This window comes from Cryptomeria japonica, chromosome 7 (assembly GCF_030272615.1).
Source record: "Cryptomeria japonica chromosome 7, Sugi_1.0, whole genome shotgun sequence".
Lineage (NCBI taxonomy): Eukaryota > Viridiplantae > Streptophyta > Pinopsida > Cupressales > Cupressaceae > Cryptomeria > Cryptomeria japonica.
The window spans coordinates 250,524,367-250,544,606 of NC_081411.1; the positions used below are offsets into that span (position 1 = coordinate 250,524,367).

General features: G+C 33.6%; 1 protein-coding gene across 1 annotated transcript; it reads left to right on the top strand.

Moving 5' to 3' along the window:
* Nucleotides 1–11,028: 11,028 nt before the first annotated feature.
* On the top strand, nt 11,029–11,624 carry LOC131054506 (SKP1-like protein 1B). The gene is made up of 2 exons (XM_057989036.2): nt 11,029–11,328; nt 11,451–11,624. Exons 1-2 carry the CDS (start codon nt 11,029–11,031, stop codon nt 11,622–11,624), a joined length of 474 nt encoding a protein of 157 aa, XP_057845019.2.
* The last annotated feature ends 8,616 nt before the right edge of the window (nt 11,625–20,240 follow it).

Sequence of the window (20,240 nt, forward strand, 5' to 3'; positions counted from 1 at the left end):
TCTCTCTCACTCGTGATGGATAACAAAGCTTCCCATTTCTTTGTCTAAAATAGAGAAGAGATCACAGTCTTTCAAATTACAGGGAATGCTTTAGTATGGTAATCATAAACAAGCAGTCATTAACCAATTAACTCAAACATTAAAACCTTGATTTTAGAGTACTTCTATTTACATACAAATATTTAGGAATGTAAAACCTTTTGAACATATTTGTTAACTTTTTCCATCTAGATCAATCAATCCGTCCATCTAGTTGTAGTAGTGCTGCTTAACCATTCAATATTACACTTGTTGCACTTCCACTTTATAGAGTCCCCATTTGTCCTAGGTTTTCCGCGTACCTTAGATGCAAATTGTTTTAAGGGTGATTCTAGATCAAAGGGAACCTTGGCCAATTTTTTTCAGGATTTCAGAAGGGCGGTTGAAATTTCCACTCCCAACAGAACTTGTTCCATTTTTACTTGCCCCAACTTCTTCTCTGTTAGGTTCATTAGATGATTCATTTTCTCTATCAATCTCAACCTCATCATCCTCACTCAAGGTGTTAGAGCTCATTTTCATAGTGATAATGATGGTGCAACAAACAATGTTAAAAACATAAACTCTAAAAATTTTCACGCAAACATTATTTTTTTAAAATATTAGAACTGTTAGTAAATCTTAAATTTTTGTTTGTTTGAAGTCGAATATTAATAATTAGCTTCATTATTAATGATGTTTATTATTAATATTCAATTTCAAGAAAACAATTTTTTTTCAGTTTCGAAGTTTTTCTTTTCAAAGTTATTTGTTTCTAATGGCTGCAATTTGGTTCTTGAATCAAAAACTATGACCTATTAACAATTTTTCTTTTAACAAATTTACAATGGAAAATTCCTACCTTCAATCTTGCAGCAAGAATGAAGAAGCTTCATCTAATCCTCTTCCAAGCTTGTTGATCCAACTTGCAATCCACCTTCTTGGTTTCCAAGCTAGAGAAAATCAGATGTTTTAAAGTTTTTTGTGGTTGCAAAAGACTGAAATGAGACTAACTCTTTTATGAGATTTCTACCATTTTAGGGTTATGTTTACCAAGGCATTGTTATGTTTTCTTATCTTTTAAACTCTTTATTTATTATCGCCATGAGAGACACTTGGGTGCTTCTTTCCCTGTTGAGGGACGTCTAGGCGTCCAAGACATGTCCAAGCATCTCTTCTGAGAGAGACGTCTCTCTCACACTCTTGGATGGAAGAAACGTCTCTTCTCTACCTGAGAGACGTGGCGGAGGTGGAGGTGCGGCGGAGAGACATTTTGGATGCGTCTCCCCATTCAAGAAATGTCCCTATCTCTAAAACTCAAGGATGCGTCCCTGTGGAACACTACACAAGACCATTTTCTCATGTAAGGACAAAATCGGGGTGAGTTTACAAATTGGATCAAGAGATGGATCGATTTTATAAATTTTTGAAAAGGTCGTAATAGGTCCACCATGAATAACAGATATGGGGTATATTGATATAAAGTGAAAATTGGGGCCTAGTGTATATCTAAGCTATAAGTAGGTGATGTTGCAATTGAGAGCTTAGAGGTTGGGGTATCTAGATAATTTAAAAAGTTGATGTAATTCTTCACTAACAAAATTTTCAAGTTAATACTTTAGAGATGTTTGTTAACACCACCAAATTCATTTCTTGCTTTTGCTTTTGCCTTTTCATTTTCATCCACTGTATGTATCATTCTTTCACTACTGTAAATGTCAAGGCACCACAAGCTCCTGATAGTCTCTGCACTAGCCATCTATTTTACCACCCAAACTCTCACATTCTGAAAGGTCCGACCTGGAAAATGGAAGTCATTAGAAAGTTTAACTAAATTAGAGTATTTCATAGGATTATCAGTTCCAACAACCAAGCTTACCAAAAATATCTGGAAGTTTGCATAAACTATGGCACTCGTATAGTAGTAAACGTTTTAAATGCTCCAAGGAAGGATTCCTCTAGTTTATCTAATCCTGATAAGTCATTTCTAGAGTACTAAGTGTCCCAAAACCCAGAGTTAGGCTTGACAAGATCTTGCAACAGCAATGTGATATGTTTCTCAACTCAACTAGACAATTAATGTCCTTACATTGCTCTTATTAGGTTATGGATCCATCTAAGTCTAAATATTGGAGACTGTGTGATGCAGGAGCATAGCTGGCTTCCGACTAATTTAAATCTAGACACAAGCAGGAAAAAATGGTCTGAAGTTATTGTTGGTGGTTATGGTGGGTAACACCTTTAAAATTTCATCGACATAATAAGAATTATTGATTGCAGCTAGTGAAGGATTTTCTTGGCATAGAGTAGTGGCAAGTTGGAATATTTAATGGTGGTGGTAGGATCCTAATGGTTTGTGATGATAGTTAAAAGAAAACAATTTGATGGTTGAGCCTAATGATGACCTCCTAGAATAAGCGTCCTCCATTCTATATAAAAAAGGATTGAGGCATTCAATGAGGAGAAAGTGGTTGGATGGAAAGTAAGGAAGTGCATGGAATTTATTAGGGGCATCAAAGGTTATAGAAAGAAAAAGGAATGCATATGGACAAGAGGACAATGAAAAGATAAAACAAAGTTTTGAGGAAGAGAAGGTGTGGAAAGTTTTGGTTTTCATTTGGTGATTTCTGGTTGAGATTATTTTTAAGATTTATTTCATGGTGGATGTAGAAAATTAAGGTCTTTATGTGTTGATTCTTGGTCCCAGTTGCTCTGGAGTTGCTTTTGTTTGGTGCTAGCAATTAGCTATCCACTTGGCACTACCTTCTAGCAGATAGCTTTGTTGTGTTGTTACTATTTATTGCCTACGTAGGCCTTGGCGTTGTGTCATCATCTCTAGCATTAAATCAGTGCTAGATTTTTATTTTTCATATGTGTTATCAGGAGGATATATCTATATATGATTAGAGTTTCATCCAGTTCTTTGTGATTGACAAGAGAGAACCACATGAAATAAAATCTATCAAGCTTTATTGTCATGTAAACTGTGTAGTGCAGAAGATTTGTATTGATTCAAATGTCTAAGATATTTAGTCTATTGTCACCATTGTTTGGATTAGAATGTGTTTCTTCAACAGTAATTGAGGTGTTTGAATATTGTAAGGCTACCTAGATTGGCTACCCATTTTGGGTACCCATTTCATGAATATATCACTATGTGAGCTCCTCGAATCTAGTGGGAAGCATCTTTGAACCAGAATAATTATATAATGAAATACTTATGAGCTTTGCATGTCTGCAAATTTCTTCTGGCGGTTCTCTTAAACTCGAACATCCATCAAAATATGTACAGCAATTTCACACAGACATCACACCTCCAAGGCTATAGGGAAGACACGTAAAACTCATACATCCATCTAGTTGTAAATAAGTTAAATACAATGAGTTTCCCAATGTAGCAATGAGACAAATAAGATTGGAACAACAGGATATGTGCGATCGCTGTAATGATGTAATTTTTTATAATTCACAAGGGAGCTCTTGCAAACCCCCACAATTATATACAAATCGGTGCTAGTAAGAGTGGTCAAATCTCCAAGTCTTGCTGGTAAATGCTCCAAATTGGGACAGCTACTATAATCCAACTACTAAAAGATCATACCTTGAGAAGCAACTATGGACATTCTACTAGGCCTTCACTATAAAATTTTGCAGCTAATCCTACAAAATAGAGAAAAGATCTAGCTGGAAAATAATAGAGAAAAACTTGCAAAGAAAATCAGAACAAAGAACTCATCAACCATTTTCATTATTAACAAATCTATATGATTACAAATGATATATAGATCACAAGAGCAGAAATTATGCATGAGATGCATGAAATTTCTGAAGATCAATAATTAACTGCATGAAATGTTGAAATGGAACTGAAGTAGGTAGAGGAAGTTAAAAATCTATAACTCCTTTGTTAGCTTATGCACGAGCAAGAGTCTCTCCGTGAATTACGGAGATAACAGACGCCAAAGTTGCGCTAACACCCCCCCTTAAGCCTAACTAAGGAGAGATATGATAAATATGGGTTTTGGCAATAAATCCTGATTAGGAACCCAATTACAAAGAAGAAAGGAGAAAACTCCTAACCATTATTCAAACTTAAGAAGAAAGTTGCAAACTGCAAAAGAATCCACACTGCAATAGGATTGTATCAAAATCATAGAAACCATTGCATGAGTACCTTTGGGATACTTTGAAAATGCAGTTGTACATATTCTGTATTTCTCAAATGGACGAACAGACAGCTACACGGTCTCTGAATACAGAAACTAACCATCTGAAGACAGGAAGATATGGATCTGCAGAAATGTGCTTCAAGCTGAAGAACTGCAAAGATGACCTCCGGTTGGGACGATGCCATTGTATATCCATTGCTCAATAAAGTCCTGCTAGAAAGAAACTCTGGAAGCACTCGGAGATGCGACTCTGGAATCTCATGTAGTCAGGAACCCTGCTAGAAAGAATCTCTAGGAGCAAACAAAGTTGCAACATTGGAATCTCATGTAGACAAGAATTTAGAACAAATGAACATTTTGGCTGTCAATTGGAGGAAGAGTACACAGCAACATTAATCTTCTATTTTATACGAGAGACTTATTGAAAGAAACCTATACTAAATGCATTAAGCAAAACCTCATATAAACTTTCTAAAAGTTTAATTTTTTAATAAAGTCCCAAATTTTCCAGATCTTCTTCATGCAGTGCTTGCAAAGCACGTACAATTTTAAAGAATCAATATAGAAAGAAAATCAAGGAGCATGCAAAAATGAGGGGAACAATATGCATGCATTTAGAAATAAAGATCTATGTTAGCTTCCATGATGATGCTAATCTTCAAAAATCTGCCTGCAAATAATCGTTAATGCTTCTTCTTCCTAGCAAACTCGCTCTGATACCATGTAAAATTTTGCAGCTAATCCTGCAAATAGAGAAAAGATCTAGCTTGAAAATAAAAGAGCAAAACTTGCAAAGAAAATCAGAACAAAGAACTCATCAGCCATTTTCATTATTAACAAATCTGTATGATTACAAATGATATATAGATCACAAGAGCAAAAATTATGCATGAGATGCATGAAATTTCTTAAAATCAACAATTAACTGCATGAAATGTTGAAATGGATTTGAAGTAGGTAGAGGAAGTTAAAAATCTATAACTCCTTTGTTAGCTTATGCATGAGCAAGAGTCTCTCTATGAATTACAGAGATAACAAACTCCAAAGTTGCGCTAACACCCCCCCTTAAGCCTAACTAAGGAGAGATATGAGAAATATGGGTTTTGGCAATAAAGCCTAATTAGGAACCCAATTACAAAGAAGAAAGGAGAAAACTCCTAACCATTATTCAAACTTAAGAAGAAAGCTACAAATCGCAAATGAATCCACACTGCAATAGGATTGTATCAAAATCATAGAAACCACTGCATGAGTACGTTTGGGATACTTTGAAAATGCAGCTGTACATATTCTGTATTGCTCAAATGGATGAACAAACAGGTACACGGTCTCTGAATACAGAAACTAACCATCTGAAGACAGTAAGATATGAATCTACAGAAATGTGCTTCAAGCTGAAGAACTGCAAAGATGACCTCTGGTCGGGATGATGCCATTGTATATCCATTGCTGAATAATGTTCTGCTAGAAAGAAACTCTGGAAGCACTTGAAGATGCGACTCTGGAATCTCATGTAGTCAGGAACCCTGCTAGAAAGAATCTCTAGGAGCAAACAAAGTTGCCACATTGGAATCTCATGTAGACAAGAATTTAGAACAAAAGAACATTTTGGCTATCAATTGGAGGAAGAGTGCACAGCAACATTAATCTTCTATTTTATATGAGAAACTTATTGAAAGAAACCTATACTAAATGCATTAAGCAAAACCTCATATAAACTTTCTAAAAGTTTAATATTTTTATGAAGTCCCAAATTTTCCAGATCTTCGTCATGGAGTGCTTGCAAAGCATGTAAAATTTTAAAGAATCAATATAGAAAAAAAATAAAGGAGCATGCAAAAATGAGGGGAAGAATATGCATGCATTTGGAAATAGAGATCTACATTAGCTTCCATGATGATGCTAATCTTCAGAAATCTGCCTGCAAATAATCGTTAATGCTTCTTCTTCCTAGCAAACTTGCTCTTATACCATGTAAAATTTTCCAACTAATCCTGCAAAATAGAGAAAAGATCTAGCTGGAAAACAAAAGAGCAAAACTTGCAAAGAAAATCAGAACAAAGAAATCATCAACCATTTTCATTATTAACAAATCTGTATGATTACAAATGATATATAGATCACAAGAGCAGAAATTATGCATGAGATGCATGAAATTTCTGAAGATCAACAATTAACTGCATGAAATGTTGAAATGGAACTGAAGTAGGCAGAGGAAGTTAAAAATCTATAACTCCTTTGTTAGCTTATGCATGAGAAAGAGTCTCTCCGTGAATTACGAAGATAACAGACTCCAAAGTTGAGCTAACATTCACATCTGGCCAGCCATAACCTTACCAACATCCATTCAAAACAAATACCTTTAACGAATGCAAAAAGAACAACTTGGCGATTCCATGTATGTGGCTAACGTTCCACCTTAAAAATATTAGCACTTTTTAATATTGAAGATTCTCCAAGTTGAAATGTTAAATATCATATCATAAAACACTAAACTTGGTTGGGAAACTGGAATATTACAAGGAAGTAGGAAAACATCACAATTGAGAAGGAACAAATAAATCATGTTCACAACAACCTTAGGTGTACTAAAAAAGTGTTTTCCTCATAAGAAATATATCTCTAATGTTTGAGATTAAATATATTGGTGGATTTGCTAAATGCTGAGTGAAAAAAAATTAGCTCTTCAAACTTTTTGTGCACTTACTTTTCTAAGTTTCCGTTTCTCCCATAACAAATAGTCGTAGACGTGGTGCTCATGGCATGAAACTTCTCTTCGGGTATTTGGAAGGAGCTCCTACTTCTAATGCAAACTTCTTTTACTAGGAAAGGAAGTTGTTGCAATTAAGATGCTCTGTCATACAAATTTAACAAAAATTATGATTAAACGAACCAACCGGAGTACATTTAATTGATAAAGGTTTTGTAGTTCAAAACTTGGGTTGAATAAATTAAACAAAGTGGTTAAGAAGCTCACACTCTTCAAAATAACTAACCGAATATGTACGCACCTCATTTTTCAAGGCCATAGGGAAATCGTACGGATTTGTAACTTGTGTTTCGATATGCAGTGCCAACTGGTCAAACAAGATAATGAATGCTTATCTTCTTATCTTTTCTTGTAATAAAGGATTCTTCTTGTAGGCATTCTATTTCTTCTCTCCTACATTCCATGCAACTTTCTTCCACTCGCCATCATAGATTAATGAGCATACGTCCAGGATTGTCTTCTTATCACTTGTCTTAAACTCCTAATAGAGAAAGAAAACCCTTGGCTCATTAGAAATGTACTACTACTTATTGACAGAAAAATATTCTCTAGATTGTATCCAATGAACTACTTGTTCATAATCTTTGACTTTATTCTTTCGCTGATGAAGATGAGCTCCAACAACTTCCCGAAATAGAGGACAACAACTGTATTTCTTTCCACAGTGTGAGGTCTTTACTGCAATATGGAGCATGTCCCGTTTCCTAGCAGTTTTCCTAAACAAGATTCTTCATAAATGGCTATTCAGCCCTTAGGATGCACCAATATGTAAGTTATGTAGTATGTGGGAAATTTATTTATTGGTGCATCCTAGGGGCTGGATAGAAATTTCCAAATTCAAAAGGTTACATCAATAGAAAAAGAGATTAAATGTGAAGGTTTACAGACGACTACAAAAATAGAAAGATTAAATGCGATAAATTTGAAAAGGTTCCATTCCATAGCCTTCTATCACTTATGAGAGATTTCTTTCTCTTGATGTTAAAAGCAACCTGGGTTTCCCCTAAGGTTAAGACAACTTAGCTTGCTACCCATGGTTAACCGTGCTTGATTTGGAGTCGTATTGGGATGTGTGACCTCCGAGGAAGGCCCAATGCTTCAACTGTTTGAGCATCACCTAGATGCAATGAGTGTTAAGAGTACCATTCATTCTCATGAGAGATGGGTTTTTTTGAATTGCTACTCATGAAACAAGGCTCAATGAGTTTTCTAAAAAACTACACAATTCTTGATAGTAGTATCATAATTTGACTTGCTGTGGAAAACATCTCCTACTTAAAAAAGTTTAAGTTTATTCACAACAACATATATGTAAATTTTCTATGAGGACATGTTATTAGTTAAGTTCTTTCGAAGGAAACAAGGATTATGGTCTAGAATGGTTCTTTTCATTACCCCATGGGTCTTTTCATGTGTCGTTGCAGTGTTCATGTGTGTAAGGGTTAAATAGAGAAAAATAAAATATTATACATAATTTGGATCAAGTGCATTGGTTTTAGGTATTCAAAATTATGATGTTCAACCTATGGAAGCTAGAGAAAAGACTCAATCTCTTTTGGATATTGGAGCATAATCTCAAAGTATACTAGATAGGAGGCCTTGCTTGGTATTTATATTTTTTAATTATGTTAACCTCATATTAATACTTAAAATGTCAACCAACCTCATTGATGTTAGAGATGAATCTCAATATCCTTCCTAGTCATATGCATATGTGAATTTAATTAAATAGGTTAAGGTAAATTTCATAAGAATATAATTAGTAATGGATGGATGGTCTAACGAAATGCTATCCAAGTGCGTATCCTAGCATCTAGATCTAAGTTATATCACTCAAAATTAACCAAATAATGGAATAATTTTAAGTACAATATAAATTGAATAGACAAATTGATTTATTTCATTCATTCATGGTAATTGCACCAAGATACTAAGCCTTTTAATAAGGTATTGAATCCTTGAAATATTTTTATACTGAAAGTTCTTATAATCCAATATATTATGCTTCAATAAGAATTCATTTCTAGTTTAGTTAGTCACAAACTATTTTTGCAACATGAATTGTACTACCAATCTTTATCCTTTGCCTACACTGCATGCAATGCATAGCTAGTCCTCGTTAATGCACCATCAAGCTTTCAATCTAAGCTTTAGGGTTCACAATTCAAACATGTCTTCTACCTAGATCTAATTCTACTTTAACTCTCAGTTCAAGCCATATCCTTTCCCTTTCAATTTTTTTTCTCTGTTGAGTCTTTTATATAGGCAACCATTAACACAATCCATAGAAGAAAGGGACTAACAATCTCAATGTGGAAAAAGGATGATCTTATCATGTGTTTTTTAATTTATATATTTCCATCATTCCTAGGCATTACAAAGCATATACTCTAAGGCACTAAAAAACAAGCCTTCAATAAGGATCCTCATGCCTTGAATCGCCAAATGTGTAAAACTACTATGGAATTATTCTAGTTGGCCCCTTTCTTTCTTCCAATACATTGGATGTACTTCCTTTACCTTCTAAGTAAAATAAAATAACTCCAATGTGGATATGATCAATGCAATTCAATGGTATTGAGATGATGTATTATTCCTCAAGCATTAAAGCATAGGATTTAAGACTATACTAACTTGGACTTTATCTTCCTGCAACAAACGAGTCTCAAAACCAATCATAATTCAACATCACGATATACATTCTTAGGCTTGATGTAGGCTACTACCAAAATCATAAAGCCAAACACTAACTAGAACTCCAAAGTTTGCTAAAAGAGAGGAAAAAAAAGAAAAACGAAAACTAAAAGTTATTTATTTTTGGGTAATGCAAGATGCCACAAACCTTGAGATACCATTTCATCAGGAATCTAAGGTAAAACAATTACAATCTTAGAGCTAAAAAATATGGATTGGATGTGAGAAGCAACCTTCAATTTGATATCCCAATGTTAAAACATCCTATCTCTATAAATAGACAAACACACATGCCCTACACCTCTTCGAAATTTAGGAACAAGAACAAGGTAATACACTAAGCTCCTTTGCCCAAAATTATTTCCTTTGTACTGCTCCCCACTCCATGACGACATGAGTCTCGCTTATGCAATCCACATCCTTGAAGTTTTCTTCCATTTCATTTTCTTGTGGTATAACTCCCTCCTCATAACTACCACCACATTTCTACAATGAGTCATTTGCAACTTCGTCAATATAATTTGTTTCTTTTGCGCACTCGAATCCTTAGAGCATTTGCTCCTTTACTTGCACTAATCTACTAGGTCATGTTCCACTTTTTCATGCCTTAGAGAAGCTTTGATGCCTTGGAGCCAAGATGGCATTATGGATTGCAGTTACAGAACGATCAAGGCACCCGCGCCGTTGATGAAGTTGATCCAATGGTCCTCGCCATCTCCCTTTCTAGCAGCTTCTCTCACAATCCGAGATAATTGATAGCCGTTAGTTGACTTGGGGTGAAGGGTGTGCATTCATCTCATCAATCTCCACTGCAGAATTAAGATGAGTTGGCATATAAACTGATTGTCAAATATTTGAAAAAGAAATCACGCTAGCTGTTAATGAAATGGAGAGAAACCCAAAGATCATATGTGAGCACACTTTGTAACTCCAATAAAACAAAACAGAACAATGGATCTGGGCACTCCTCGACTCTCATTTATATCTTCCTAGCGCCCCCAACATCTTGTTACTTCTTTTAGCAGTGTTTTGTATTTCGCTCAACCGTTTAACGGCAAAATTCTTTCAAGTGTATAATAGAAATTTTCGATAACATTTGCTTTAACAACTAACGTAAAACCGTATGCGGGTTTAGGAAGATGTCAATTATATATTCTATAAACAAAATTTAAGTTTTAAATTTACCTATCGACGCATCCATTGATCATTTATGCCTTTTGGCGTTTCAAATACTAGTAAGAACTCTTTAAATACGGACCCTCTAAGACTGATCATCGCAATGTATTAAATCATATCACTTTTATATTTTGTATTACCTTTGCTGAATTTTCTATCCTCTCAGTTTTATTTAGTTTTTTTTCCCTAATTTCGGTGTCAATGGAAGGCAAGGTGATTTTAAGCAGTTCCGACGGTCAAGTATTCAAAGTAGATATGAAAGTGGCCATGATATCGCAAACCTTAAGTAATATGTTAAAGGATACAGAGGATACAGGTAGTGAGACAGCTCCCATCAAATTGGCAAATGTTTCCAGTAGAATTTTTAATCTTATTATCGAATACGGCAAATACCATGTTGAAGCCCAAAAGTCGGATACAAGCGAACCAACTGCGGATTTGAAGAAACGGGTTAGGGAGTTGGTAGCTGATGATAAAGACACTCTCTTCCAGTTGATGATCGTATGTTTCATTGTTTTACTGGTTGTCATGAAAAACAAAAAGCATTGCTCTCTTAAACCTTAGCTGCGTTATTTGCTGCTTTTTTCTCCTCACATGATTTATTCAAAAATTGTTCTGTGCAGGCAGCAAATTTCCTTCACATTCAGAGTCTTCTTGATTTATCATACCAGATTGTGGCTGAGGACATTGCAGCATGTAAAGACCAACAAATGATTCGCCAAAAATATAACATAGAAAATGACTATAGTCCTGAAGAGGAGGAAGAGGTTTTAAAGCTGCATAATATATTTGAATGATAGTTTCGAGTTTGATACACTTTTTTGAGTTTTCAAATTTTGGAATTTGAATCATATATTTAGTATGAAAACCAACTAAAATGATTCTTGATTTTGAACCGGAATATAATACAAATCTTATAGTATTTATCCGTTTTATTAATATTATTTATCATTTTTTTATATTTTATATTTCAAAATATTTGTCAGTCATGTGTTTATATATTCATTTTTGTAAAATATGTCAGGCATAAATAAATTACGTTCAAAAGCTAGAAATATTATAAAAAATATTGATGAAATTCGAAAATATTTCATTTTAAAAAGAAATAATTTGTATTGGTATTTGTTTAGTTTGATTGTTATATTTGCACATGTGTAAATCTTAATAGTTTTTTTCGACACGCATATGCACTCGGAATTCTACTTATAATAATAGAGAAGCTATTTTTAGTTCACAAAATATTTTGGTATTGGTGATAGATTTGGATGGTATTAGATGTGCATTAGCTTTAGTCTTGGGATTTGGCATCAATAGTTCTAATGCTACTACTTATTTTCCATCTACTTCTAAACCCTCCTAAAATTTGAATGCACCTTTTCGATCTAAACTCGCTTCTAGAATTAATTTTAATGTCACAAGCAAAGTCTAAGGTCCTCGTGCTTCATGAATAACCTCATACTTTAACTCAATAAATAAACATCTCCTTACAAATGAGTTGCTTATTTCCATGTGTCTTGCCATTTTTGTGTGAGCCCTACAGTTGATTTTTCAATCTGAGGAGGTTGTTCATTCATCATTAGACTAAAATGTATTCTTGCATGGTTTCTGCCACTTGCAAGAACCAAGCATTGTGATATTTAGTCTCATTTGAACCAACCATTGATCTTCAACATCATGATCTTATCATGTTGATAGTGTACATCGGCACTAAAATTGTGAGGTCTTTTTATATGGAATTGCATCTTCCTTCATCTGGTGATGTCTTGTATTTCATAGGACCATCTCTATTCCATCATTTTCTCATTATCTCTTATTAACGCATACTATTTTGTATACATAACGAACTTCACCTTTTGCAAAAATCAACCATATTATCATTCCTTAGACAAATTGTACACATTTTTCTTGAGATTATTTAAAATCTTATCTGTTATATGCATCTTATTGATATCCCCGTCATGACCTTTTGATCATGAAATCTCATAGATCCATCCTAGCAAATCTAAAGGTGATAAAATAACCTAAAATATTATAAAAATTTGACACCACGCATTGTACAGTCCAATTATTGCCATGTCACTTGTACTTTGAGTTGGCGATTGCATCAACCCCATACAAATGCAATAAAGCATGATCATGGAGATTATTCTATGCTAATTAATAATCATTATACAATGATGCTACTCGAACTATTTGAAACTAGTGACATCCCCTAGGATTAGGCAAACCATTAATGTTAATGTTATTTGATGAATCTTTTTCCTCTAGCCATATTATAAGCTCGTCCTTTTTATATTGAACCTGCATGGCCTAATATCAGTACCCTCAAAATTATGACAATTTATTCTTTTATCAAGATATATTGCTCTAGGGCTATCATGAATTACAATAACATTATTAACTTTGATGGCTATAATACTTACAATGTTTTCTCTCATGTTTCCTTCCTCTACTTGATAGTATATGATATTGCATCTAAATAATTTTATTGGGAACATAAAAACAAAGGAGAGCTAAAGACTAACAAGTTCCACCCTTAAGATTTGTGAGATCATGCTTGAAGCAACCAAGACCAAAGAGACCACAAGATAGCACAATGATGAGAGAGATAAAACATGACAAGAATAAACTGTATTCCTATCAAGATGCAAACGAGATCAACTAGATCGTCATTACATATAATGTGGATGAGCCTACTTATAAAGGCAAGGCTAAGAGACAAGAGATCACACAATGATGACATGTTGCTCAATGAGATGCAAGGGTAGGTAGGGGTAGGTAGGAGAAACAAAAAATTATTCCACATGAGGTGGATCACCCACCGAAGGTGGAATGTAACAGCAAGATCATGCCATAAAAGGTGGAAATTCTCTTGCATACACACTCCCAATGTAGCACATCTCCCAAAGTGTCTCATATACAAACTACAATGTTATGCATGTACCTAAGTAGACTTAAGTAAAGTGTAATTATATCCAAGATGAAAAATTACACCAACACCACCCCTTAAGTGCAACTTATTGGAATGCACTTAAGTCTACAAGGCAATTAAGCAATGGAAGATGGGTCCCGGCTACATGGTCATGTTACATACCCATATACAAATGCAAATGCATGCAAACCAATGCAATCTCTCATAAAGAAGAGAAAGAGGGAAAAACCCAATAGGAAAAAACCCTCCCCCAAAAGAGAGATGAAAACTACATAAGAGAACTCTCAAAGAAGTATGTGAAGGACCAAACCCCATGTGAGGAAAAATTCCCCCCCATATGAGAGAAGAAGAGAAGCTAGGTAGCCCCCCCTAAATGTAGAATCTGCACCAATGGTAGAAGCTCGCAAATGAATGAAGAAACTTCTCCATGAACGTCGAACAACGTTCCTCCTCTTGGGAAGAAACAAAACTGGAGGTGTATCCATGAAGTCTACCCCCTTTAATTTAATATATCAATTTTTTTATTTTTAAAATTTCTTTTTAATTTTTAATAAAAACTTTTACAATCAACCCCTCATTTAAAAAAAAAAAAATATTTTCTCAATAAAAATGAATAATAAAATTTGCAAAAAAAAATATTGTTTTTTTAATATTTTTAACAAATCGTACCATACAGCCTAATAGGCTGATTTTTTCCTCCACCCACGAAAATCAATTTTCACTCAATGTAGGCAAATTTTAGAGTCAAAATTCATGCAAATGGCCACCCGAACACAATGATGAGGTCGGATTTGGTTTACGACGCCTCTAAAAGAAGATGCTCCTCAGATCTACCTCTTGACCTCCTTAAAAATCTCTCCAAAGGCGATACAAAGGTGCTCCAACCGCTCTGATACCATGTGAGATTATGCTTGAAGCAACCAAGATCAAAGAGACCACAAGATAGCACAATGACGAGAGAGATAACATGTGACAAGAATAAATTTTATTCCTATCAAGATGCAAAAGAGATCAACTAGATCATCATTAAAGACAATGTAGATGAGCCTTCTTATAAAGGCAAGGCTAAGAGACAACGGAGCTCACAATGATGACATGTGGCTCAATGCGATCCAAGGGTAGGTACGGATAGGTAGGAGAAATAGAAAAATATTCCACATGAGGTGGATCACCCACCGAAGGTGGAATGTAACAACAAGATCGCACCATAAAAGGTGGAAATTCTCCTACATACACACTCTCGATGTAACACATCTCCCTAAGTGTCTCATATACAACCTACAATGTTATGCATGTACCTAAGTAAACTTAAGTAAAGTGTAATTATATCCATGATGGATAATTACACCCACAAGATTAAATACTGATTAGCATAACAAGTCTAAATGATATCCTAATTTAATTATGAAATTAAAATATTAATATTTCTTCATATTTATGATAATCTCGTGTTGTTTTGTAACATTAAATATTTTGTTGGATAAAAACTTTCTTTCTCTTACTTTGATCATGATAGGAGGTATTTTATACTAGCATAATATCTAGATAATTAACGAAATAAATCACATTTTAATGATTAAGATTTTCGTACGAGATGACCATGCAATAACATTTCTATACACATTATAAACATTTTTATAATGTTTTAGATGATGGTTATATCAAGTCATCATGTTTTTAAATCTATACAAGTTAAATTTGAAAAAAACATTTTAACATTTAATTTACTAACCAATCAAAAGTAAAGTATTATGTCACATTTATCGTTAGAGGAGTGAAAAAAAAACTATCATTATCTACCACACATGTAGTTTCAATAGTTTCTATAAAATAAAAGTTTTATAGAATTGACATTGAATTGCTTTGAGAAATATATTTAATAAAAGTTAATAAACAATCAAACCAGAAATATTTATGAAATAGACTAACCATACCTTTTTGATACCAACAACATGTATTGTATAAGAAAACCAACAACTATTCAATTATACATACAAGAGGTGTACTCCACTATCTACTACAATTCATCTAATGATACCTTTAGCTCTAACCTAGTATTTATCGTTCAAGCTGTGCTTTTGTAAAACAAGCACTCATGTTTTATAGAGTAAATATTATAACTCAATTCTTTCTCGTTTTATGTATATTTTTATTTGAATCTTCTTTGTCAATAGTATTATAATTCCATTAATTCAAGAAAAGAAAATTATTTTATTATACTACCGTTTTCTATTGTTTTTATTATTAGATTGTTTTAGAAGACTTGCTAAGTATAGCTGGCAAAAATTCTCTTTATCTCTCCTCCAATAAATAATAATAGAATTTTTTACATACATTATCTTTATCAACTCATTGTGTAACATTACCAGCACTTTCAACTTATAGACCCACATAGTACATTTGTCATAGAAGTCAAGTACCCATTTACTCATCTCTCTCACTCGTGACAGATAACAAAGCTTCCCACTTCTTTCTCTAAAATAGAGAAGAGATCACAGTCTTTCAAATTACAGGGAATGCTTTAGTATGGTAATCATAAACAAGCAGTCATTAACCAATTAACTCAAACATTAAAACCTTGATTTTAGAGTACTTCTATTTACATACAAATATTTAGGAATGTAAAACCTTTTGAACATATTTGTTAACTTTTTCCATCCAGATCAATCAATCCATCCATCTAGTTCTAGTAGTGCTACTTAACCATTCAATATTACACTTGTTGCACTTCCACTTTATAGAGTCCCCATTTGTCGCAAGTTTTCCTCGTACCTTAGATGCAAATGATTTTAAGCATGATTCTGGATCAAAGGGACCCTTGGCCAATCTTTTCAAGATTTCAGAAGGGCGTTTGAAATTTCCACGCCCAACAGAACTTGTTCCATTTTTACTTGCCCCAACTTCTTCTCTGTTAGGTTCATTAGATGATTCATAGACAGCCTCATCATCCTCACTCAAGGTGTTAGAGCTCATTTTCATAGTGATAATGATGCTGCAACAAACAATGTTAAAAACAAAAACTCTAAAAATTTTCATGCAAACATTTTTTTTTTAAATATTACAACTGTTAGTAAATTTTTAATTTTTGTTTGTTTGAAGTTGAATATTAATAATCAGCTTCATTCTTAATGATGTTTATTATTAATATTCAACTTCAAGCAAACAAATTTTTTTCAGTTTCGAAGTTATTTTTTCCAAAATTATTTGTTTCTAATGGCTGCAATTTGGTTCTTGAATCAAAAACTATGACCTATTAACAATTTTTTTTTAATGAATTTAGAATGGAAAATGCCTACCTTCAATCTTGTAGAAAGAATGAAGAAGGTTCATCTAATCCTCTTCCAAGCTTGTTGATCCAACTTGCAATCCACCTTCTTGGTTTCCAAGCTAGAGAAAATCAGATGTTTTAAATTTTTTTGTGGTTGCAAAAGACTGAAATGAGACTAAATGTCTCTTTTATGAGATTTCTACCATTTTAGGGTTATGTTTACCAAGGCATTGTTATGTTTTATTATTTTTTAAAATCTTTATTTTATTGTCGCCATGAGAGACACTTGGGTGTTTCTTTCCCCGTTGAGGGAGGTCTAGGCATCCAAGAGATGTCCAAGTATCTCTTATGAGAGAGACGTCTCTCTCGCACTCTTGGATGGAAGAAATGTCTCTTCTCTACCTGAGAGATGTGGCAGAGGTGGACGAGCAGCGGAGAGACATTTTCGATGCATCTCCCTATGGAACACTACACAAGGATGTGTCCCTATGGAACACTACACAAGACCTTTTTCTCATGTAAGGACAAAATTCGGGCGATGTTACAAATTGGATCACGAGATGGATCGATTTAATAAATTTTTGAAGAGGTCCTAATACGTCCACCATGAATAACAGATATGGGGTATATTGACATTAAGTGAAAATTGGGGCCTAGGGCATATATAAGCTATAAGTAGGTGGTGTTGCAGTTGAGAGCGTAGAGGTTGGGTATCTAGATAATTTAAAAAGTTGACGTAATTCTTCACCAACGAAATTTTCAAGTTAATACTTGAGAGAAGTTTGTTACCATCCAAACTCTCACCACAAGTTCCTGATAGTCTCTGCACTAGCCATCTATTTTACCACCCAAACTCTCACATTCTGAAAGGTCCGACCTAGATAATTGAAGTCATTAAAAAGTTTAACTAAATTAAAGCATTTGATAGGATTATCATTTCCAACCAACTAAGCTTACCAAAACTATCTCGAATTTTGCATAAACTATGGCACTCATACAGCAGTAAAATTTTTAAATGCTCCAAGGCAGTATACCTCTAGTTTATCTAATCCTGATAAGTCATTTCTAGAGTACTAAGTGTCCCAAAACCAAGACTTAGGCTTGACAAGATCTTGCAATGGCAGTGTGATATTTTTCTCAACTCAAAACCATAATTAATGTCATTACATAGCTCTTATTAGGTTATGGATCCATCTATGTGATGAAAGAGCATAGCTTGCTTGCGACTAATTTAAATCTAAACACAAGTAGGAAAAAATGGTGTGAAGTTATTACTGGTGGTTATGGTGGATAACACCCTTAAAATGTCATAGACATAATAAGAATTAATTGATGGAAGCTAGTGGAGGATTTTCTTGGCATAGAGTAGTGGCAAGTTGGAATATTTATTGGTGGTGGTAAGATCCTACTGGTTAGTGATGACAGTTAAGAGAAAAAAAGTTGATGGTTGAGCCTAATGATGACATCCCATAATATGATTCCTCCATTCTGTATAAAGAAGGATTGAGGCATTCAATGAGGAGAAAGTGGTGGGATGGAAAGTAAGGAAGAGGATGGAATTTATTTGGGGCATCAAATGTGATAGCAAGAAAAAGGAATGTGCATCCAGAAAAATAGGAAAATGAAAAGATATAAGGAAGTTTTGAAGAAGAGAATGTGTGGAAAGTTTTGTCTTTGGTTTGGTGATCTCTGGTTGAGATTATTCTTAAGATTTATTTGGTGTTGGATGATGAAAATTAAGGTCTTTGCATGTTGATTCTTGGTCAGAGTTGCTCTAGAGTTGCTTTTGTTTGGTGCTAGTAGTTAGTTGTTCACTAGGCACTACCTTCTAGCAGATAGCTTTGTTGTGTTGTTACTGTTTATTGCCTACGTAGGCCTTGGTGTTGAGTTGTCATCTCTAGCGTTAATCAGTGCTAGATTTTTATTTTGTCGTATGTGTTATTGGGAGGATATGTCTGTATATGATTAGAATTTTGTCATGTTCTTTGTGACTGAAAAGAGAGAACACCATGATAGAAAATCTATCAAGCTTTATTGTCATGTAAACTATGTAGTGCAGAAGATTTGTATTGATTCAAATTCGCTAAGATGTTTAGTCTATTATCACCATTGATTGGATTAGAATGTGTTTCTTCAACAGTAATTGAGGTGTTAAAATATTTTAAGGCTACCTAGATTGGCTACCCATTTTAGGTACCCATTCCATGAATGTATCAATACGTGAGCTCCCCAAACCTAGTGGGAAGCATCTTTGCACCAGAATAATTGTATAATAAAATACTTCTGATCTTTGCATGTCTACAAATTTCTTCTGGCAGTTTTCTGAAACTTGAACACCCATCAAAATATGTACAGGAATTTCACACAAACATCAAGCCTCCAAGGCTATAGGGAAGACATGTCAAACTCATACATCCGTCTAGTTGTGAAGAAGTTAAATAGAATGAGTTTCCCAATGTATCAGTGAGATAAATAAGATTGGAAAACAGGATATGTGCAATTGTTGTAATGAGGTAAGTTTTTCTAATTCACAAGGGAGCTCTTGCAAACCCCCATAATTATCAAAATTGGTCAGAATTATGGAGGCCGACGTGACCGGTCCCTTCAACCCCATATAAAATAATGTTTTTTTTCCAATAAAAAATCAATTTCAATCAAGTGCAAAAATAATAAAAGTGATTTTTGAATAAAATCATTTTTTTTCTCAAATAAAGTGGCATTTTGGAGCGAGGAGGAATATTATAAAGGGGTGAATATTTTTGATTTTATAAAGAGGTGAAGATTCTTGATTTTCTAGGAAATTAAATATTTTTAAGATTTATTTAAACTTTATTTTATCATTCATTAATTGCACTTTAATCATTTATTTTCAATTATGTTATTTTAAATTATTTTTTCAATTATGTTTAAATATACAAATATTTGAATTTTTTTTTTAAACTATTTAGATTTTTTAGATATAATTAAACTTTATTTTACTAATCATTAATTGTGGATTCAATCATTTATTTTCAAGTATATTATATTACACTTTATTTTTTTTATTTTTTTTATTTTTTTATATTAAACATTAATTGTGGATTCAATCATTTATTTTCAAGTATATTATATTACACTTTATTTTTTATTTTTTTTTATATTAAACATTAATTGTAGATTCAATCATGTGTATCTTATCTTGAATCTTTTATTTATGTGTGCATGGATTCCATA

Coding starts and splice junctions, on each gene's coding strand:
- LOC131054506 (XM_057989036.2), top strand. CDS start 11,029: ATGGAAGGCAAGGTGATTTTAAGCAGTTCCGACGGTCAAGTATTCAAA. Junction 11,329..11,450: donor CTCTCTTCCAGTTGATGATC/GTATGTTTCATT, acceptor TGTTCTGTGCAG/GCAGCAAATTTCCTTCACAT.